The sequence below is a fragment of the Parus major genome, chromosome 7 (genome assembly GCF_001522545.3).
Source record: "Parus major isolate Abel chromosome 7, Parus_major1.1, whole genome shotgun sequence".
NCBI lineage: Eukaryota > Metazoa > Chordata > Aves > Passeriformes > Paridae > Parus > Parus major.
Genome location: NC_031776.1, coordinates 32661393 through 32685140, shown reverse-complemented (window position 1 = coordinate 32685140; position 23748 = coordinate 32661393). Strand labels below are relative to the sequence as shown.

At 34.8% G+C, this 23748-nt stretch overlaps 1 protein-coding gene across 4 annotated transcripts in view; it reads left to right on the top strand.

The window, feature by feature from the left end:
• Positions 1-23748, top strand: part of LRP1B (LDL receptor related protein 1B) — a 620609-nt gene that overhangs the window by 551497 nt on the left and 45364 nt on the right. For all 4 annotated transcript variants that reach the window (XM_015635304.2, XM_033516047.1, XM_033516046.1 and 1 more), the window contains 14 exons: positions 3431-3547; positions 8222-8328; positions 8986-9115; positions 10117-10223; positions 10545-10677; positions 13658-13780; positions 14330-14452; positions 14705-14842; positions 15357-15491; positions 16108-16227; positions 17396-17637; positions 21311-21534; positions 21793-21899; positions 23581-23697. In XM_015635304.2, the coding sequence (XP_015490790.1) occupies positions 3431-3547; positions 8222-8328; positions 8986-9115; positions 10117-10223; positions 10545-10677; positions 13658-13780; positions 14330-14452; positions 14705-14842; positions 15357-15491; positions 16108-16227; positions 17396-17637; positions 21311-21534; positions 21793-21899; positions 23581-23697 (1923 nt within the window). The remainder of the gene's footprint in view (positions 1-3430; positions 3548-8221; positions 8329-8985; positions 9116-10116; positions 10224-10544; positions 10678-13657; positions 13781-14329; positions 14453-14704; positions 14843-15356; positions 15492-16107; positions 16228-17395; positions 17638-21310; positions 21535-21792; positions 21900-23580; positions 23698-23748) is intronic.

Here is a 23748-nt window from a genome sequence, read left to right as displayed (position 1 = left end):
TATAAAAAGGATCTACATATGTTGATGTAACACTAATTTGTTATTGTTTGGAGTTCATTTCTAAAACGCCTGCAATGCACAACTTGTGTAAAATAATCTCTTTCTGCTTGAGTGCTGCATGGCCATATGTATTTTGCTTAGTCAACTTCTGCTGCTGTGTGTTATTGGAGATATTACACTGAGTACATTTGCTAGAAGCAGTGTGAATGTATTTAGTTATCTGTGGTTTCTTTCCAGCTCAGACAATTGAGGTAGAATCAGGAAATGAGTGTTTATTTAGGAGTGTCTGGTGTTTCTCAGAGAATAGCAAGTACAATTAATTGGTTTTAACTGTCCAGGAAATTTAAAAAAGCCATTAGATTATACTAATCCTTGCTCTCAACTTTGATACTTTACATCAAAATGGACCACTTTGAGCTAGAATCTGAAGAAAGCTGTGTGTGGTCTTGGAAAATGATTTTATAATATTCTTTAAAAGTCATGTGTGTTTCAGGTCTTTATTTTCCTGATGTCAACATTGGCATGACTGCCTTCTGCCTTCTCGCTTTTTTTTTTATATTAATTTTATTTTTAGCTGTGAGAGTAATCAAACAAGGTTTTTTTTTTCTTGATATTAATATTTTGAGACACTTGAAAGATGTATTATATAAACTTAAACTTCCTTCAACAGGCTTCTAACTTCCTGTATCCAGCATGGTTGTCAGCCTGCCAAGCTCAAGGACAGCCAGCTGATCCAGGATCTAAAACCAAATTCCTTTCAGTTTTGGACTTGATCCCACTCAGACACACACAGACACAAACGAAAATATATGGATTTAAAATCCCCAAAGATGAACAATGCATACAATTAGTGGTTTTGTTCACAGGGATTGATATTTGAATCAAGATGCTTTTAGGGTGCATATGGGCTCTTTTGCCTTGTTTTGTTTCCCCATTTAAACCTCCATCCTGTTTTCCTGATGTCCATTAGAAGTATTTCTAAAATAAAATCCTAGTTCAGCATGCACAAAGAAAGTGAACCCAATCCACCAGCAGCTACCTCAGGTGGTCACACAGATTTCCAGGGAAGGGCTGTGCCTGTTACAGTAGTCAGTGAATCTCATAATGACAATTTGAAGAGAGAAATATGAAAATGGAGTTATCAGTGTTTGCTCCTTTGCCTTTGCACCATTTCTGCCTGAATTTTCACACTTTAAGGTGGTCTCATTTTAAGAAAAACAAGAAAGAAAATTAGTGTTGAAGGCAGAGATGACAAAATGTGCGTGGGCCCCTGTGTGCTTTTCATGGTTCCACAATTCCCAATAAATAAGGTCTTGCACTGTTTCCTTGGAGGTGAACGGATCCATCATTCTCAAAGAACAGATAATTGTTACACACCTCTCCCAAATTTTCCTCTTTGTTTTATCCTATCTCTGGTATCCCAGTGTTTTCCTCAGCTCTCATTAATGTGAAGAAAGAAATACAAGACAAGCAAATCTGGTCTGTAAAACGTTGTCACCTATAAGCTGCTACACAAGATGGTTCAACCCAGAGGAAAAATGAAGTTTTCAGATTTGTGAAGAAGGGAGAGCCTTACAAATATGCAAAATATTTTGTATTAAAAAAAATTAAATCTATATTCCTTTATGTTTGTCAGGAATAGAATAAGAAGAGAAAGATTAGCATTCAAGTAGAAATCAGAGGTTAAGGTTGGATAAATTTAAAAGAAACAGCTAGGTTTTCTTCACATGTATAGAAAAGGAAATGCTACAAAATTGATTTAGCATGCTTGAGAACTAAATAATTCTTTATGAAGAGTAAGAAAAGATATCTTGCATGTTCAGGTAACTGAAATGAATGGGTGTCATCTCAGGCTTCTGTGTATTACTGATTAGATCTTGGTATTCCTCTGAATGTGGAAGGATAAATAGAATATTTATGTGTTGCTGTGATATTATCTGTCATTAGTGTTGCAGCTCATTTTGTGGGCAAATACTCTAGTGGGAGGTTGCAGACTTTGCTAGAAGTATTTTAATAAACATAAGAATGGATTTCAGGTTTGGAACTTTATCCTTTGCAGAGCTACAGAATGAAAATTCAAGCACCATAAGTTTGGGTGGAATATTTTTATGTTTTTTAATGCTAAATATTTTTAATTGTTTGCCAGCACAAGTATTTGAAATATCATGATCAAAGTATCATAGACTGTAATATTGAAAAATATAATGGGAAAAAAAATAAACATACTTTGGGAGAAGACTTCTTGCAGTTGTGACACTGGCAGAGAATAAGGAACAAACACAAAAGGTAGAATTGCAGTGACCAGATTTTTGAGCTCACACAAATGAGCTGCAACACCAATCTTGATACTCAAACATGGTTTTATCAGTCTAGCTCCAGAGCCACACCTGAAACAGCAGGGAAAATGCAGCAGTTTGGCCCACAGCTTCAAATTAGCACCTTTAATTTGTGTTTCAGCAGCAGAGGAATTGGGCTGATTGCAGCTGCTGTGTCTGTCAGTCAGCAGCAGCCCTCGAGTTGCCATGAGAGCAGAGTGAAGCTGCTCTGACATGTTATGACTTTGCCTAACGAAAATTCAAACATTTTCTAGTGCAATATCACAGTGACATGTAATTTTAAATATGTCATCGAGGCTTTTACAAAGCAAACCTTTTCTTTTCCCCCCCAAACAAAAATGTCACTGATAACTTTTTAATTTACTTCATCTCAGTCCTTAGAAGCTGAACGAATTACTCAAGAATTGCTCACAGAAAACACAGAGGCAGCTCCTTCCTGCTGGAGGAGATCAGGGTGTTCATGTATCTCTAAGAGGCTTTGCTTCCAATGCCCCCCTGTAAATAGAAAAGCTCATTGAAAATATACAAAATGAAGGAAATTTCCCTCAGTGTAGCACTATAGGCTTTGTAATGCTTTACCTCATACGAGTAACATCCAATCCATCAGTAGGTAAAAATAAAAGTCAAAGTGCAAAATTTTCTGTCCTAAATTGTTATGTGTAAAAATAACTTTTGAGAAATACATACTTTGTACATTTTTCAAATCAATATTCTAGTGGTTTACTGTGATCTGATCATTTTTAGAGCAATCTTACAGGTAAATTCAAGGAGAAGTTAATTCAGTCATTGAGATTCATTGAGTGCACTAATACCCTCTCTTGTGACTCTCTCCGAATTTTATATTTTTTAACTTTATAGGACAGTTTATACACTGCATATTTTAATTTAATCAAATTTAAGATTATGGTGTGAATGTATAAATAGAAGCTTAAAGAATATTATGAGAAATAAATTATTCTTGAAAGTAACACTTTACTCATTATGGTTGCTCATACTTAAATGTATCCAGTAACATTATCATGTATTTAGTGGGAGTCTTTCCCATTTTGACTCTTTGTTTGCAACACTGTAAATATTATTCACCTTAATTACAGATAAAAAAACTTGTGGACCTCATGAGTTCCAGTGCAAAAACAACAACTGCATTCCAGATCACTGGAGATGTGACAGCCAGAATGATTGTGGAGATAATTCTGATGAAGAGAACTGTAGTAAGTAACTTTTACCTTAGTCCACGTTAGAACAGTCAGCTTAGCAACATGCAAGGGGAAACTTTTGAATTTTGATAAAACACACATGTATATTCATTCAACACCCTCTGACCTGCTGAAAATCAAATTACAGCAAATGTCCCTTGCTGTAATTCTCCAATTCCGTTCACTCTTATAAAGAACTGAATCAGCTATGAAAAAATACTTCAAAAAGACCTCCAATTGCTCAATAACATGGTGAATTAAAAATAAATATCACAATTAGTTTATCAGTTTGTTATATATCAGATTTCTTATCTTTGAAAAAGAATCATAAACACTGTTCAGAGGTAAAGTGTTAAGCATTGGTTAACCAGGAATTTTGATCAAACACTACCTGCTCATTATTTTCATTGTATTCTTGAGATGATTTGCCTTGTTTCATATTGAGAAGTCAATTTCTGTAATATTTAATTGCACTGAGAAGTAGATGTGTTTATTCAGAGCAGTTCAGTTACTCAGTTCTCTCCTACCTATGAGGAACCTGAAGGCCTAATAAATTTCTGTAATAACACTTTCAGGGAGTTAATTTCCATCTGGCTGTCAGGAAGAAATGAAAAATTTGTAATATTTTTATCTAGTAATCATTGTCTTTATAAAATATTTCAAGAAGGACATTCCTTAAATGTTCTGCAGTGCCTTCTCCTGACAATTGCTGTGTTTTTTTTACCTTTTTACTCAGAAATGCACAGTTAATATCTTTTTTTGGTTCATAATCTTGAATACACATTCCTGATTGTATATCATGAGTGTATATTTAGTATCTTCATGGGGATGATCTAGAAAGCTCAATAAATTAGGCATTCTAATGCTGAGAACATGCTGCTGCCCCTTTCTGCAGTTCAAGATGTGGTCTCTAGGTACAGAGTGTCTCATTCAGCTTGGGAGGTTAAAGTGGATTTGTCTGCCTGGTAATTACTACCTGCACTTGAAAATGTTGTGAGTTTTATTGCTGCAAGCAGTACTGCTGTGGTTTTCATATGCAAGTGTTACATAAAGAAGGGAAAATGTCGTGTGGCTCAGTAATCACTCAGAGCCTTTTGTTGTTGTACCCCAGGGGTTTGGCACACAAAGGCTTTCTTAGCTTTTGTGGGAGATTTTGCTTGGGAATTTATTATTAGTGTCAGTTTTCTGTATTGCAAGTAGCAAGAAATTATTTTATGTTCTTTTATTCTCATGTAGAAATCAAATAGAGAATCATAGTTTTGCTGTGGCGGTGTTAATCTACAGCACTGGGCAGTCTGTTGAACGTTTGGAAAAAAAACAACCAAAACAAAAACTTCCACAAAATATTGTTGCTGTTTGCAAAATAAGTGTCGAGTATCACATTTGGAATTAGCCCTTTGTATGACCCAGCAGTAATAATTCCCTTTAAAATTTCAGATCATACTACAAAGTGATATTAAAAAGTTAAAATAATTGAAAGAAATAAGCTGAAGTTAAAAAAAATAAAAAATTATGAAGTTAACCAACTTTGTGCTCATATCAATAGTTAAGTTATTCATTCAGTTCTTGGTTGCTCTGTAGACTTGAAGATAAAGAAATTTGTAATTAATTGTAATGGATGGAATTAGTGAGTTCAGAGCACCCAGATATGAAGGTGAATTAAACTAAAATGTGCTAGTTGCTTATCAAATGCCTACTTAAATTCTAACTATAGATTCTACTGTTTAAATTAAACACAGTAGGCTGTTACAGTTTTAAAATCTAAACTCTTGGAAGCACTGGGACAGTACATAATGCAATTCAGCTGTTTGAAACTGGTGTATAAAATTTTTATAGACCATCAAGCCACTTACAGAATAAAGTGTAATGAAAGAGATATATATGAAATTAGAACTTCAAAAGCATTTGACAAAATATGTTACATTGCACAGTGAGATAAATTGTTCATGGCATCCATGAATATAATATACAAAGGGCTGTCAGAGAACTATATCAGAAAATGAGTTGTTTCTCAAGAATGCAGAATTAATTCACTGAATTATAGAAATTCAGCTCAAGAATTTACACTTTTCTGTATATTTTCTTCACCTGCAAGAAATTCACTCTTCTGGTCATATCATAAGTGAAACAATACATGTAAAAAAAAAAAACAACTTGTATGAGTTGGAAAAATTATTAGTGTTGTCATGCAAATCATTGTGCCCATTAAGTCTTCTTTATTTAGCTGTATTTGTCTTACAGTCTGTTGTTTTTTAACTATACTTGGACACTGTGAAATAAGAGTTTTAGCATGGATATTGGTATATAATGAGTCCTCAATAAGAAATGTAGGATATGTTGTTAACTCCTCTGAGGTAATATCTGTCTGGAGGGGGAATTTGCTTTCAGAGATCATCTGAATTTTTAAAAACAAATTACTACAAAAATAATGTTTCCTCTTTCATGAAAGTCCAAAAAGGGAAAATTCCATAAGAATGAATCTGATTCTAACTTATCTTATTCCAGCTAAAAATAAGGCACCAGTAGTTTTTTTTAAATGTAATGTGATTAAAGAAAATATAAGGTATTGTAAACACTGAAGCAAAGCAAACATAATAATGTTGTAGCAATACATGAATTCAATCAGTGTAAAAATATTCAAGTTGCCAAGAAAACAAATTAGTTAATTTTGTCCTGGGGTAAATTTGTATCCCAAATTATTTTCTTGGGAGGAGTTTCAGTGTTTTGGTAAAGCAGAAGCTAAAAAATGCTGTCCTTCATGGGTTATACAGAAGTCTATTAATGATTATCCTTTAATTCTGCTTTGTATCAATACTTATTCCTTTCTAACAATCTGAGCACTGATGGAAAAGTGCTTTTCTGTGTTCATATGTAAATCACAGAGCTGGATCCCAGCAGTAGAAGAAATATTTCTTGCAAACAGAGAATTGAGTACTTAGCTCTTTGTGTAGATTTTTCCAATATCAAATCTCTGCTTATAAATAATTTATTAGCAGTATAGCAAAAAGTATTTGCTTGTATTTTTCCAATCAATATAGAAACATGACACTTTTTTTTTTTTTGCTTGTGAATTACTTTTCCAACTAATTATTTTCTTTATATATTTTATCACATCATTAAATTCTCCTTCTTGGCCTGCTGAAAACAAAAAGAATCAAATGTCAGGGATTTGCTAAAGCTTACACTTTGAAAAAACATTGAGGTAGTGTGCATATAATCTGAGTCCACATAAATGCCAACTTTGATTTGCTGAAATATAACATTTCTGGAGAACTGATGTAATTGCTGTAGTTTTGCTTTTAAAATGACTTCCCTACAACCTCAAAATTAGAATTGTTGCCTACCTGAAAAATGACATCTTAAAAAAAATTCAAACTGAATCATTAAGAGTCTTTTTATGAACTAAAGAGTGGAAAAAAGCAGTGGAAAAGTTGATTAAAACTACTCCTTTCCTTGAACAGTTTTTGATTCTTATAAATCTTGCAGGGGAAAAAAACCCCAAAAAACAAAACACCTGAAGTCCAGTTTATATTATATTAATGTAACTTATGTCTGGTGTATTCTCATGCTGGTATTTACCAAATTTTTCTCAGTTTGAGGTCTGTGATTTTGTGGGTTTTTTTATCACTGTGTTACATTTTACAAAAGCATTCATGCTTTCACCTTCCTTAACTCACCAAAGGACCCTTCAGCATTACTCAATTTATTGCTGTCCATTCCTACTGTCCATTGTTGCTGTCTGCTCTTTCTCTCCCCTGGTTTTTTTCACCCTTTTTCCTTTGGTTTAATCACTGTAGTTTGCTGTTTCCCATCTCTCTGCTGAAATTTTTACTAATTAATCCTTATTCTTGATTTTACATTATTTACATAATGCATTGTACTGTGGTAGAAATAATCCCACAAATAATCCTTGTTTGCCTTTTAAGTCCTTTTTTCCCCCAAGCCCTGTGACTGGCAGATCTAAATTGCATATAGAGTCTTGCTTAACTTCTCCTAAATCCCCAAAACCTCTCTACCTTTGTTTGGTCTCATGCTCCAGCATCCAGAAAATGCCTTTTGTAGAGGTTCTCTTTTCAGGAGGAAAGCACATGTTGTTGTCCTGTGGGAATCTTCCACAGAAGTCCCTTTGCCAATGTTTCTGTCTCAGCAGTATTTATTTTTATTTGAAACACTGAACTTTTGTGTTCCATTTGCCATTCCCCTGAGTGCTGAGCGCAGGGGAAGCTGACTAGACACACACACACACAGTAAATAAAAGGTATGTGATAAATGATGTGCTGCTGTGTGATGGAAAGTCAGAAAACTGCCTAGTTCTAATTACATTGTATACTGTCATGCCAAATGTATTTCTGGTCTCTGGTACATCTCTCACAAACACTGTAGTGACATACATGTGTTGAAATTCATAAAATATATATACTCAACATCATGTTATTTGTGCAAAGCAGTTTGATTGAACTGAATGTATGAAAGTAATGGAAGTATTTTCATTACTATCTTCCCATATGTAAATGAAATTTAGTTAGAAGATGTTTTGGAATGAAATCCCACAGAAAACCACTCCTTATCATTTACAAGCTAATTGTTTTGAGTTTTTCAGATTCATTGATTGATGGGGGAGGGGGGTTGCATGTATAATATTTACAGGAAATTCTAATAAACCTAGGGTTGTTTCTTTTCTTTCTTCAGAGCCTCAAACATGCACTTTGAAAGACTTTCTGTGTGCAAATGGAGACTGTGTTTCAGCAAGATTCTGGTGTGATGGAGACTATGACTGTGCAGATGGTTCAGATGAGGTAGGCATCTTCCAGAAAAAGCATTTCTTCAGAGAATTTTATTTTGTCATATATTTTTGGAGAATGGATTTCTGCAGAGAAATTTCCTAAAAGGCAGCAGTGAGAACTCTGCACATGAATCCATGCAAATATCATTACTAAATTAAAACCAAACCTCTTTATGTAATTATTCTAAAAGGAGGACATGCAAATAAATCAAGTTTAAGAGTATCCTACATCTTCTTGTCCCAGCAATGATCTGAAGCTCTTCCCATCCTGGAAATTGTTTCTGTCCTGGTTGGGAAACCATTCTTTTCACACATAGCACTGGTTTGGTTTGAGAGATTTTTTTGAGAGAACAATGAAGACTGTTTGTTGTGTATCAGAAGCTCACTGGGTTTCCTTTTTTTGCTGGTTTCCTGTTCTCTGTTTTTTCTCCTTTTTTTTCCTTCTCCTTTCCTGTCAATATGAGACCTCAGGTGTTTCCCAGCTATTTGGAGGTTGTAAGCCACCATTTTTAATCATATCCACAGATACATTTCATTTCACAAGCCTCTAATTGTTGCATATTCCATAGCATGTAAAATTATGTGCTGTAACTTCTGTCACCAGCTGCATATTTACCAGTGTTTCTATTAAACCCTTGATCTTGTTTATTGGTTGTTTCCTTTGTACCAGAGGTATTGTGAAACAGGCTGTTCTCGGGACCAGTTCCAGTGCTCCAATGGCCAGTGCATCTCAGCAAAATGGAAATGTGACGGTCACGAGGACTGCAAACTTGGGGATGATGAGAAAAATTGTGAACCAGGTATTGTTTTAAATAATGCTGAAATATAAAATGAAGCCAGGAATAAATCAGAGTGAAGGAAGAATATAAATCATCAAATCAAGGTTTCTTGGTCATCAGCAGTAGCGAGAAAGTGTAAAAAATCTGAAATACTTCACGTTTTGGGTTTGCATCATTGTGCCTTCCTACTGGTGTTTTGGAAACTCTACTTATGTACAACTCTGCAGTGTGAACTTTGTTGGGGTATAGGAATTTAATTTAATTATTTTGAATTGTAGTTTGATAATTAATACTCAACATATAAAATTCTGTTTTGAAAAACATCAGTAAATCTTGGTGGGTCCTGAAGTATTTTCTTTATGATATTTATTCAAAGTTTAATAGTCCTTATGCAAAGATTTTGTCTACTAAATTATTATTGGGGGTTTTTTTATTATTTTTGATTTCTTGGAAAATACAGTTGTTGATTTTTGCAGGAATTTTCCTAATTTTTTTGCAAGTTAGATGTAACTGATAAGTTACATAGGCTTCTATGACAAAAGTCTCCTGATTTACAGCACAACAAAAAATATCCATCTTCATATTAAAATATCCTGCTAAATATTTATGTATTTTAATTGTAATAATGTATACTTTCCAAAAAGATGGGTTCCTAAAAATTTAGCTTATTCAATTATAAATTAGCTACATTTACCTAAATTCTAAGCCCATTTTAAGGAATGCAATTTTTAAAATATACTCATTCTGTGAATACATGCATGTGTGTAGTTCCCTTCGTTACCAAGCATAAGGAGAAAACAAAATTAAATTTCTAAGTGGAAAAACACAAATACCTTTTCACTATTGTTATACAATTCATTTAGGATTCCACAATTCATATTTTTCAAATATTTTATTGTGGCTTACAAAAGTGCTTAGACACAAGTTTGCTCACTAGATTAACCAGAAGAAAACTTCAATTAAAAATCAATTTATTCATTAATTGTCTTTTTCTTCATGCTAAAATATGTGTTTGTAACCAGCATCTCCAACCTGCTCTTCAAGTGAGTACGTGTGTGCAAGCGGAGGCTGCATTTCTGCATCTTTGAAATGCAACGGGGACTTGGACTGTGCAGATGGATCTGATGAGGTACCTGACACATTTCTGGTGATTTGGTTCTTTTCCTGATGTGATTTTTTTTGGTTTTTTTTTAGGTGTTGAAATAATTGAAAGGGCAAATAGGGTTTTCTTGCATCCTCTGAGTACTGTCAGATGATAACTTAGCCCCATGGTTGCATGTTTCTGTGCTCTGGGGGCAGGTTTCGGAGTGCAGAAATTTGTTTTCTCCAAGTCAAGCCCCAAGCCCTGCTCTGGGGTGGTTTCCATCAGGGATTGCTCACCCCTGGCAGCATAGACAAGTTGTTGTTGCTCTCATTCATTAATCCACAGCTCATGTCTGTGTTCACACAGATGGATTGTGTAACAGAATGTAAAGAAGATCAATTTCGGTGCAAAAACAAGGCCTACTGTATCCCTGTGCGATGGCTTTGTGATGGGATCCATGACTGTGTGGATGGCAGTGATGAAGAAAACTGTGACCAAGGCAAGAGACACTTCTCTAAAAAAGTTTATTGGTGTTTTTTAAACATTGCAAGTAAGTGGTGCCCTTGCCATGATGAGTGGAGAAAGGAAAGTTCTGTGACCTCTTCTGACAGAGTACAGCAGCTCAACAAGTGATTTGCAGGAATAAGAAAAACTTAGGTTGTTTATGACTTGTTTCTCCTTTCTGTTTCCCTCCCCAGTGATGAAAAGGTCATGTTGTTACTGGAAGCATATTCTTTTTCATCAAGGAAATCAGCAGTAAATCTGGTTAATTTTAACTTTTATAGGCCACAATAAATTATGAAGCCATGCACAATAAATTACACAGCTGTGCAATATAACGAACAGTTGCTAAATAAGTCATCTTAAGAGCCCGGGTTTCTGTTTCTTTCAGAGAATCATAGAACACTTTGGATTGGAAGACACCTTAAAATTTATCCAGTTCCAACCCTCTGCCATGGACAGGGACACCTTCCACTGTCTCAGATTGCTTCAAGCCCTGTCCAACCTGGCCTTGGACACTTCCAGGGATGGGCATCCAGAGCCTCTCTGGGCAACCTGTGCCATTGCTTCCCCATCTTTTTTGTGTTTGTCTAGGAGCAACTTGCTCATCCACAGAATCCTTCTGACACATCTTTACTTCCTCTTTGTTGGGATAGATCACTCCTGGGCATGGATGAGATGATGTTTGGACACCAACCAGGCTCTCCTGGGCCCCTCTTCCCTCCAGGGCTTTCCCAAGCTGATCCTGGAGAAGCCAAAGTTAGGGAGCTGTTCTGCACCCTCCTTGCAGCCCTAAGAGTCTTGAACTCCCCTATTCTGTGGTCACTGAAATCCAGGCTGACCTTGAGCTTCACATTCCTCACCAGCCCCTCCTCTTTAAGTCAAATTAAAGAAGTTTTTTTTTTTCCTAAAGAATAATTTTAGTTATCGTCTTGGGTTTTTTCCTGGATTTTTTTTCTTTCTTTTTCTTTAAAGTGGGGAGCTCTACCCCATCTACAATCATGTGTTCTGTGCATAAATTCAAAGCATAATGATGTACAGTTATATGGGATAATAATCAGCTATGAGGCAAATACAGTAAAATATTCTTTCTCTAAGTCTACTACACAAGACTTAAGATTAAAGGAAAAGGGAAAAAAAAAGACATAATGTGGGGATGATTAATTCTGAAGGAGAGACCAGAAAATTCATAAAATGGGAAGAATATTACAGAGATGTTTAGGTGCAAGAAGACAGAAAACAAAGTTAAAAATAAAAAAATAAATAAGTGATAAAACAAAAGAACCCAACTATCTAGTCCATTTTAAAACTGTTTTTAAAATATCTGGGCTGTATCTCTTTAAAACCCAATGAAGTGTAAGTAAATAGTAACACACTTATTTTATCTGATACCCACATTATTCTTTGGATAGCGTAATGGAGCCTCTGTGAACTGCAAATTGCTTATAATACAATAAGAAGCCTATTCCTAGCTGGTTATTGCTATCATACTTTGTATTTATGTCACAATTATGATTCTGTTGCAGAAATCTATTTTATAAAGGAATTATGACAGGCAGAGCAATCACATGAATCAAATGCCAGTTTATCTCACAGATAACCAATTTTTTCATCTTTGGAAATACAGCAAACACAAATGGAGTTTTATTCTATGGCATTCTAAAATAATATCCATAATATTTATCTGTGGCCCACTGTGCATGTTTACAAAAATAACTCTCTTCAATCTTATTAAACAACTAGAATGATGGTTATATTGTGATTACACACACTATTATTTGGATTCATGCCTTTCATCATGAAGAGTACTTGAATTTTATATATTTTCCTTGGATAATTATGCAGGATATTTCTGTTAATGTTCCCAAGTTATATTTGCCATGGGAGTGAATTATACCTGGTAGCAGAGTGTGAGAGTTCAACATCCTTTTATGCAATGGGCATTTCATGGAAATTAGTTTTTTTTGGGGAAAAAAGTTCAGCCATTCTTAACCTTTATAGCAAAAGAAAGCCTTCTGTTGATTTTAATGAGGTGTGAACAGGGCACTGAATGAACAAGTAAAAAGACACTGAAGCCTGATCTAGCTCTTAGAGTGGGTGTAATGCATTGAGGTAAGCCACAGTGAGAGTTTTGGCATTATCATATAAAATTTCTTTGTTTCCTTCCCTGCAGGCATACAGCTTTATTTCTTTTATACTTCACCCCTCTCAGGAAACTGAAAATTCTCTTACCCAAAAAAATGTGTTTTATAGGAAATTAATTGCAAGATCTTTCCATAACTTTGTTGATTGGTAGTGTTAAAATTTAGTCATAACTGGGAAACAAATTCTTTCTTATCGTGACACACATTAAAACTCAATCCACCTTGAAATAACTTTTAAAGCTGGCGAGCACTCTGCCTTAAAACATTTTTCCTCACTCTATGTTCCCTTTTGTTAGATGATTCTGAGTTCAATACATCCTGAGGGTACATGGAAGATTTTATTCCTTCAGCTTTCTGTGCTCAATAAATATCCTGATGAGGCATTTCAAAAATTACAGACAGGAAGATCTTTCACATACTTGGCCCTATTTCTGTTTGTTTTATTCTCTGATAGCCCAAATTACTGATGTGCCAGCGAGGCCTTTGCAGAGAGTCTCCATCACCAAAGAGAGTCACAGACAGGGAGTTTAAACATCTCCTGGCTAAATGCAAATGGAACGTGCCCAGCTGGTCACTCTTTGGTCGCTGTGTTTGGAAATTCCCAGCTAGCAGTCAGGAACAACAAGTGTTTGCTCAAGGAAGAGATTTTTGAATGAGTATTCCTCTGCCTCTCCAACCTGGTCCTTTGGGATCTGTAAATTCAGTTAAGCAACCTGTGTTACTCTGCAAATAGTATGTGATAAGTGGTTGTAGTGGTTTTATAAAAGCTGACATTCTTTTGTCTTTTTGTTTTCCTGCATTTTTTTATTTTCTGTCGTCTTTTCATCTTCCCAGGGGGAAATATATGTAGAGCTGATGAATTTTTGTGCAACAATTCCCTCTGCAAACTACATTTTTGGGTTTGTGATGGTGAGGATGACTGTGGAGATAACTCTGATGAAGTTGCTGAAATGTGTGGTATGGCATTATATTTTTCAGAGTTTTTTGTATAATAAAGCAAGAATGGCATTTAAGACACACAAATATATAAAGGCATGTGTGTCTCAAATTTTGTTCTGCTTTTAGAAGATAAGCTTGAATTATGGGATATAGTTTTCTTTTGTTATTGCTTTCCATGTAATTTCAGATATTTGGTATTTGCTATTTCTTGAGAAATAATGAAGCTTCTCTGTAGGAAACCCACAGGGGGAGGAAAAAGTAACTTGTATGATGTAATATTGAGCATCATTACACTTCCTACTTCTATTGCCTTTTTTCTGCCATATTTACTGGTTCCCAAAAAAAAACTATAAATCATCCCTATCACAAAAAAAACCTCTCAGTGAAGAACTTCTATTGCCACCTGTATCCAAAGTATACAGTTGTGTGTGTGTGTGTGTATATATATATATATATATGTATACATATATATATATATCTGTTTGCAGTCAAAGTGTCTGGCTTTAATGTGCTGTTAAAAAAGGATTAACAGCTGGGTACAAGCTGATTCTTTTCTTTGCTGTGCAGTGAAGTTTCCCTGCCCTCCAACGAGGCCGTACAGATGTAGAAACAACAGGGTTTGTCTGCGGCCTGAGCAGATTTGCAATGAGGTCGATGACTGTGGTGATAACTCAGATGAAGATCACTGTGGTAGGTGATATTACCTTTCAAGGCATTCAGATTAAACACCTTGAAGGCAAACTTTGTTAAACACGTCTGCTTGTCCTTCAGTAAAGCTTAACTGGAGGTTAGCAGATCAGAATTTGAAACTGAAAGAAATTAAGCTTGAAATAATTTCCATTGCTTGATGCTTCGTGGTCATTCCTATTTGTATGTGTCTGAAATAATTGGAGACTCTTAAATACTGATTTGTTTTTCTCCTATTAACCTGTAATTATGTAGATAAAATCACATACAAAGCCAGACCGTGTAAAAAAGATGAGTTTGCTTGCAATGACAAGAAATGCATTCCCATGGAGCTGCAGTGTGATTGGTTTGATGACTGTGGAGATGGCTCAGATGAGCAAGACTGCAAAATAAGTGAGTGGGGCTGGCAAAATGTTTTCTTGATTGTAGCAGAAAAGAAACAATTAACCCAGACATTCATCTGTGCAAGACCTATTGAACAATACAGAATTCAGTTTAATGTAGTTCCTTCTTTTAGTTAAAAAGGGATGGAATTCTGTACCACAAGAGAAAGGCAAATTGTATAGCAATTCAAGTTGTAGAGGATCCTTGGTGTAGTTACAAGTTCTTCACAAAATTTAAATACAAGTTGATTGTATTTTGTTTCATAATTGCAACAATAAAAATTTTAGTGTTAAAACTTTTATGGAAAATGTACCTCAGTTAAATACTGTCATTGCATAAAAAAAATACATTAAATTATGTAGATGTAGATAAACACTATAATGTCATTTTTTGGTTAAAAATTTTCCTGATCCTCTTTAAATGGAAAGATGAATTTTTTATTTATTGTTGTTACTTTAGGTCTCATTTTTAACACTTTAAACAAATCTATCTGGGATGTTTTAGACATTTTGTTTCTGTTTAGGTGTTGCTGAATATACATGTGAAGATAATGTGAATCCTTGTGGAGATGATGCATTCTGTAATCAAACAAAATCATCCCTTTTGTGTCAGTGTAAACCTGGATTTCAGAGAAACAGGAGGAATAGACAATGCGAAGGTAAAGATATTTTCCATCTTCCCTTGCTGTAAAGTATTAAAACTCAATTCTGTAGTCACTTTTCTGTGTTGGAGAAGGAGATACATATCATGTTTGTTTATTTATTTTTTTTCCATAGTGTAAAAGCTGTTTGATAGCTATGGGATTAAGAAATAAAAAAAAAATAAAAAAAGAAACAGAAAGGATTTACAAAATGTAGATTCATACATTTCGTCTTGAGAGGTTCTCAAAGATTTAACATTAGTTGTGAATGTAAAAAGGTTCAAGTCAGGTTATTAAATAATTAAAGGAGTAAATGGATTTTTTAAGGTCTAGTAGATTCTTTAACATTGGTGTTAAGGCTGGCATATGAGAATATTTTGAGATGCTTAAAATAATGAAGATGCATAATACAAAACTGAAATCAAAGTAAACAGATAGAAAGTAAAATTCCTTAGGAAATGCAGTTTTAATATGTATGATGCCATACTGGTCAGCAAGAAAAAGTTTATGAGTTCCCTTTGTTCATGATTGTATAAATCATGTATGATTCCCTTTGTTGCATGACTGGATGGACATGTTAAATAATAGTGTATTAAACTATGTGCAAATAAATTGCAATTTTTTTTCTTCCTAGATATCAATGAGTGCATGATATTTGGTGCCTGCTCCCAACACTGCCATAATTTAAAGGGCTCTTACAGATGTGTGTGTGAGAAAAATTATAAGGAGAGGAATAACAGTTGCATAGCAAAAGGTAAGGATGTATAAATTAAAATAGACCATACTGTCATTTTTTATATAGATTGTCCATATTTTTTGAAGCAGATTTGCCAAGGAAAGATCATATTAATGATTCATTAGTATTTCACACATAGCATGGACTATCTCAGGATTTGGCATCATTCCTGTTATTAAAGAAATCAGATTATGACATGGGAACAAACAGGATTACTAACTGAAGATGATAGTTTGTTATTATAGGAACACAGACAGAATTCTGACAGTTTATAATTTAAAAATCTGGGAATCATTTTCCTAAATCTGAATATGTTGTACACAAGCTTCATTTCCATTGTAACACAGTTCATGCTTCCTTCTTTCCCTCACTGATATTTGCTTTAACCAAATTCTTCTTTGTTCTTGCATTTATCAGGAGGAAGGGACAAACAATGTTTGATATTTCATACTCCTAAGGAGGAAGTGTGCTGGACAGACATTCTAAATTGATTATTTATGGATAAATGTGATATGAATGGGGAAATAAAAATAATCCAAATACATTCTAAATTATCAAGCAGATTTCAAACTTTCTCAAAACTCAATGAATTGATATCAGAGAATATTTTCTTATGAATAATATTCTTTGCAACATCTGGATCAAGATGGTCTCTGGCTATCTAAAATGAGGAGATGTAAGACAGGTTCTGTTGCAGTCAATTTCAAAATTTCACTGCCTTTACTAAAGATAAAATCATTCCACTTCTAATTTCCAATTGAGCAATTTAAAAACCTGTTTATTGACAGCTCTGTGTTCCTTAAATATTTAGGACATTTAGGACCCTCTAAAGACAGCATACATAAAAATAAATACATGGGATTCATATGGGCTGAATGCAGAATACGCTGTATTTTTATAATCTGCTTAAAAATGTTCAAATTCTTATATTACATACTCCTTAAAATATGGTCCTGGCTGTCTCACTGTCTGCTTGGAGAGCACTGAGATTGATATGTTGATATCAGAATATCAAGAGTTGCATTTATTTCCCAGAATGTAGGTGTTTCTGCAGTCTTCAACAATCAGAAAATAATTTTATCAGAAATTATATCAGCTGAACGCCAAAAAGCTACTTGAGTTAAACACACTGATTTTGCATTAGTTGACATTTACCTTATTTTTGTTTCATTATAATAATCCCTAGGCTCTGAAGATCAAGTTCTCTATGTTGCTAATGACACTGACATCCTGGGTTTTGCATATCCATTCAACTACAGTGATGCTCATCAGCACATATCACATATTGAACACAATTCAAGGATAACTGGAATGGATGCATATTTTCAAGGGGATATGATTGTTTGGAGCACTCAGTTTAATCCAGGAGGGATTTTCTACAGAAAACTTCACGACAGAGAGAGAAGGCAGAGTAACAGTGGCTTGATAGTAAGTGATCAAAATCAAAGATTAAATCACGCAAATTTCATTCTATTTATTTTTCTGTTCTGACTCTTCTATAATAGCATGGGGTGATTCAGTAAATTAAAATGTCTGCCTGAGAATGATTTTATTTCAGTGATATATATGGCTCCTAACACCTTTCTGTTTAAAACTCTAGATTTGGTAGAGTCTCCAAGACAACACAATTGTAGGATTTAAAAAACTTTCCTACAAAGAAGTAATCACTATGTTTGAAGCTTGGGAAGTCTGTATACCATCAAGATGTTTTTATTCCAATAGAGAAAAGGGAAGAATATAATTTATAGAAGAAGAAAGCCATGAATTTCAAATCTTTGGAAGACAGAAAATGGAGATAGGCTAAATTCAAACTTAATTTCTACAGTGATCATATAAACAATAATATTGCTAAAGTTATGACATATATTTAAACATCAGAACAATTAGTATTTATTCCCGTTTTTATTGAACTGCATAGTGTCTTTGAATAAGCATAAATGTAAGTTTGGACTTTGCAACAGAAATGTGGATTTTCATAAGCTTGGGTAATTTCAAGTGGTCTTAGCTTGAAAATAAAATAAATGCAGGTTGTTACTCATTTTGCCCAAAGTATTTCCACAGAATTCCCTAGGAAGTGTTATTGCTGAACTGAAGATAATAATGTGGTCTTTACATTGGTGTTTCTATAATGCTGTAAATTCAGATTATGGGTTTTTTAGTCTTTATTGAATTTGATAGCACAGTAGAGTTTTTTTCAGTTTTTCCTTGGCCAGTTTGAAAAAAAACCACCTGTCTGGCTGTTTTATGTTTCCTTAAACTTAGGAGAGGTGACAGCGATGACCTCCTGTCACATGGCTGCTTTTACACAATAAACAGGAGTAGCAACAGTAGCCCAGTCTTTCATCTATAATTCATACACATCTGAAACCACTTCTGAGTACATTCCATCCAAAAGTATTTCCTCTCCAAATGAATGACATTCCTGACCTTTGACACCAGCAGGGCAAAAAGCCTCGGGATGTAGGCACCAATGGACCCTGGAAATACCTGGAGGCCGTTGTGGCATCTTTATAAGGCTGGCTGAAAACCAACACTTCCACCTGGCCAGCAGAAGTGTCTAGATTTTGTTCAGAGTGTATGGAAAGTAGATCTGAAGTACAAAATAATAGCCAGGATCTCTAGTGGGTCAGCTCTGTCACTGGAGTTTTGCAGAACCCTACCTGTATTGAAGGTGTGGAGCAATTCTACTTCGGAGCTTTTCTCTTTTAAATGTGGTATATATATATATATATATCTGCTAAAAAACTCCTGACAAAAAGGTCTCTGTTGAGTAATTCATTGGAAAATAATGAATGTACAAAGCTTTGTGAAGTTAGTGTTGAGAAGGAATTTATTTATTTTCTTTCCTTTTGGGGGGCAATCTGCAGATGCATTCTGCAGCAAGAGCAGTTTGCTGACCCACAGCCTCTCTAATCAATCAAACCCTTCCTTAGACATCCATAAAATTGAGCATAAACTTCCTTCAGACATCTTCATAGCCCAGGGATTGAAATTTTCACAGCTGATTTGTCATTGTCCCCCTGTGTAAACTAATAGGGATAAAATAGTCTTAGAATTACTATTTTCCTAACGTACTAGAATATTTTTCCATTTTCTCATCCTTTTTCACTGTTATCTGAGAATACCTTTTATTCACTTGCTTTTTTATTCAAAGATAAAGAAAAACATCATTTTTTTCAATATACCCAATGTTCCCCTGTCTCTTCAGTGCAGGTAGGTCCTTGTGACAATGTTTGATCCAAGCCAGACAAAGCTTTTTTACAAATCTGAATGTGGACAATGCACAGACTGTATTTGAATGTATCTTGGACACTTCCCATTTGTATTTGTGAAACATTTGCTTCACATTGTGCTTAACTATTCAGCTATTTTCCCAGCATTATCTCATTAATATTCAAATATTGTTGCCTTTTTTGCAGCTGATCAATAGGTTAATTGGTTTTATAGTGCTGCTTTAATATTGCCACAGAAATTTGGTTTTAAAAAGCTTGAGAATTTCTGAATTTTAACCCAAGTTTTTTTTTAATGGGTAAGTTTTCAAAGGTTACATTATAACTTTTATATCTAGACTTTGATATGTAAATCAGGACAGTAAACTTGAACAAAGTCACCTGCATTTTCAGGTAATTACATTAATGCAAAAATCCATCTCAACCGAAATTGCTCCATGGAATTAGCATATCAAGAGCGTTCCTCGGAGAATAGCTTTAAGTAGCTCTCCTGATTTTCTGTGAAAAGGCATTTAAGACTGGTTCAAATTCAAGCATTAAAGGAAATAGTAAATATCAACTCTTCAGAGTTTATTGACAGATGCAGAAGAGGATTTCATCCCAGTCGAGTTCAGGCAGTCAAAGTGTGAATCATCACATACCAAAGAATTATGATAAAATACTTTCTTTAAAAATCAACTGTGATGTGACCCTGTTTTTACAGAAATATTGTTTTGTAAATGCAGTGATTGATTTTGCTGCTTTTTTTATTCCTCTAAATAGAAAAGTAAGGTTCTGTATATCTATAAAATACACCTTCTATGACATTTTTGCAGAATTAAAAGTTTACGAGCAATGAACTCTCTAAATTCACCCTGTGGTCCTATTATTTCACCTAGAGAATGAAATGACCTTTATTTTATGATGACAGTAGTCTACAAATGTCTTGTGGTATTAGGGAACTCTGACACTTGAGGAAAAACAAGTTATTTTAGGATTTTCTTTCCTGGTTTTTAGTTATGTGGCTTTGTAGCATTTTGTCGCTTCATTTTTTAAGAAATATCTGGGTTTTGTTCATAATTTAACTTGATGTAGTTATAACTAAGTAGGCAAATGTTTGTATGTGTAAATTAGCTCATGCTGGTCTTGAGGTTTTTATGATAAACTGCATTCCTGTTAGAAAGAGTTGGGAAATCCTATTTTACAGGTGATACTCATTTCTGCAGGAATTCCAGTAAACTTTAGAGAAACTTATTCATATAGATCTCCTATTTGCAATATGAACTCTTATTATTAGGACCAACTTTTAGAGCTAAGCCTTAAAGATTAGGAAAAAAATTATGGAGATCCCGGAGTTGATAAATTTGATGTCATAATCAGTCAAGCCTCTTTTATGTGTGAAGATGAATATTCATGAACACAGAGGTAATTTTATGCAGTTTTTTAATTGCAGTTATTTTCTCTACCCTTGGCAGTCACTCCTGAGGATGGGCTCACGTTGCTTTCACTGAGGGCTTTGGGAAGGAACACCATGCTGTGGTTCTGCATGGAATAAAATAGCTGTTATAATCTTAAAACTTCCTTTTCCTTTGGTTTCAAATTACAGTCCATAACACTTATCTGCTTCAGTACCAATAGCTCAAGTAGTTGATGCCAAAGTGACTTTTCCCTAAGGTGGGTAGCCTTAAACTTGAGGAAACAGATTTGAAGCATTGACTTGTTCTTCTGCATGGAATAGAGGTGTCAGCAGATCCCTCAGAGCTGAACTCCTGCAGGTGCTGTTTACCTCTTTCCAGCAAAGTGCTTCTGAAAAAATGACACAAATCCATGGCTGTGCAGCTGCTGTGAAACACCATTTCCACCAGTCTGACTGCAACATCTGTTCTTTTCAGTGTCCAGAGTTCAAAAGGCCCAGGGGCATTGCTGTGGACTGGGTGGCTGGGAATATTTACTGGACTGATCATTCCCGAATGCACTGGTTCAGCTACTACACAACTCACTGGACCAGCCTGAGGTACTCCATCAATGTGGGACAGCTGAGGGGACCCAACTGCACCAGGCTCCTCACCAGCATTGCAGGAGAGCCATACGCGATCGCTGTAAATCCCAAAAAGGGGTATGTATCCTTCAGCATCACCCTCATTTGGTAAGTCAAAAAAACCTGCAAAACAGGGCAAGGGAAAGAAAATTATCTTTGCAATTGTCTACACTTTTCCAAGTTGTTTATTTAATTTCATTTTCAGCTTACCTGAGTGTAAGCCCAGACCTCTGCTCTGCCAGGAATGTTGAAAGGCTCGCAACAATTGAGCATCAGTGAAGTGTCTTGAGGCTCTGTGTAGGCATTCAGCTTGATTTTTGTGTTCAATACTTTCAGGATGATGTACTGGACAGTTATTGGGGATCGTTCTCACATAGAGGAATCATCTATGGACGGTACTCTCAGAAGGATACTGGTTCAAAAGAACCTGCAAAGGCCTACAGGTAAACATAATATTGTTCTCAAATGCCTGGTGCTCACTAACTCAGGAAGATTTTGGTTTCTCAGCTAAAAAAAAAAACAACAAAAAGCAAAACACCAGACAAAACACCCAAGAAACAGGAATTTTCTTCTATTTAGTGCCTAAAAATTCTTTAGTAACATCCTTCTGTGTTTTCTTCCTGGTTGAAAATAGATGTCCAAGGAATTTTAAAATTTTTTCATCAGACATTTAACACAGGCCCATGTAGAGGGGATACAAAGAAAGAGTTCAAACCCTTGCAATTTCCTCTAAATAGGACTTTACTAATATTGTTTACATAGTTCTTAAATTTATTACCACATATGGCTCTCCTATTTCAAATAAAAGAGAGTGAAAGTTTGAGCACTTGGGCTTGACTTCACAGGATTTACACAGGAATGACTATCACAGGAGTATTATTCATATCAAACAAATAGAAACACTTCTTTTATCTCTGACACCATGAAAGATACACTGAGAATGTTAGATATTTATTAATTTGTACTTAAGTCTTCTCATTCAAATGCAAAGAATAATTTAAAGCTGGGGAGTGGGGACTGCTTCTAAAACATGTTCCTTGCAGGTCCCGTGTATCACACAGTACTAATATATTGTGATTGCTCTTTCCAGAAATTATTCCCTTTAGCCATATCCCTGAATGCCTGTGTTTCTTTTAAATAAGGGGATTTTTAAATGGAGTTTTAAATGTAAACATATTTCATTGGTCTATGAGTCAGATTTTCTCCACTTGTTCTCATCTATCTATAGCTGATTAATTTATGACCTTAAAAGGAGTATTTTTGTTGTTATGTATAATTTCTTTTGATGTATTTTTCCTGATTTACCGACTTACATAAATAGGAAGAAAAATACCTTTTCCCATTTTTATTAAAGATGCACTGCAACTACAAAAGCTCAGGATGGAATTATTTTATGGTTCCAGTATCTTCTTCAGGCTGAAGTTTTTGACATGACCTAAAATGGCTTAGTAACCATTTAATCTTTGTCTGTTAAGAATGAACTATTTGATCTAATTATTGCTTAGAGGCGGGGTTTTCATATAATTGACCTTTTATTGTCTTTTGTTTTCTTGTTTCATATACAGATGAATATATATATATATATATATATATATATATATATATCTGCCAATATAAGTCTTGCAGTACTAATGTAATCAAAATAATCTGATTTTTAATTCTGTAAGACTGCATGGGACATATTGATGCTAGAAATGGGAACACAGTTAAATATATGTGGAAACAGGGTGCAAAGACTCCATGAATCCTGAACTCCTTGTTTTTAACACAATATCACACTGGTGCAATTGGCATATTAGATTTTGGTTGGGAGAACTGGTTAGAGGATTTATTTCTATATTTAATTCCCACCTGGAATTTCTATCCCTACCTGCTGAGGTGAATGGGTTAGAAAAGGTGCTGACCTTGGGCACAGTAAGGTAAAGAAAATAAAAAACCATGATTGCTCCAAGGGGAAGGTTTAAGTGGGAGCTGTGATATTTTATTATTTTTGGTGTCCAGTCTTTTCATTGCCACAATATTTTGTGTACATAATATGAATGACATAAAAATGTAGAGTTGCATAAAAATGTGAATTTTTTTTTCAGGTTTTATGTTCCTATTTGAACTTTATCTCCTTTGTAGGTCTCGTAGTTGATCAGTTCAGCCAGCGCTTGTTCTGGGCTGATTTTGAGTTATCTGTTATTGGCAGTGTTCTTTTTGATGGATCTGACTCAGTTGTGTCTGTGAGCACGAAACAAGGTATGGAGAGCCTTGGTACAACATGATTCCTATTTTATTTTATTTTATTTT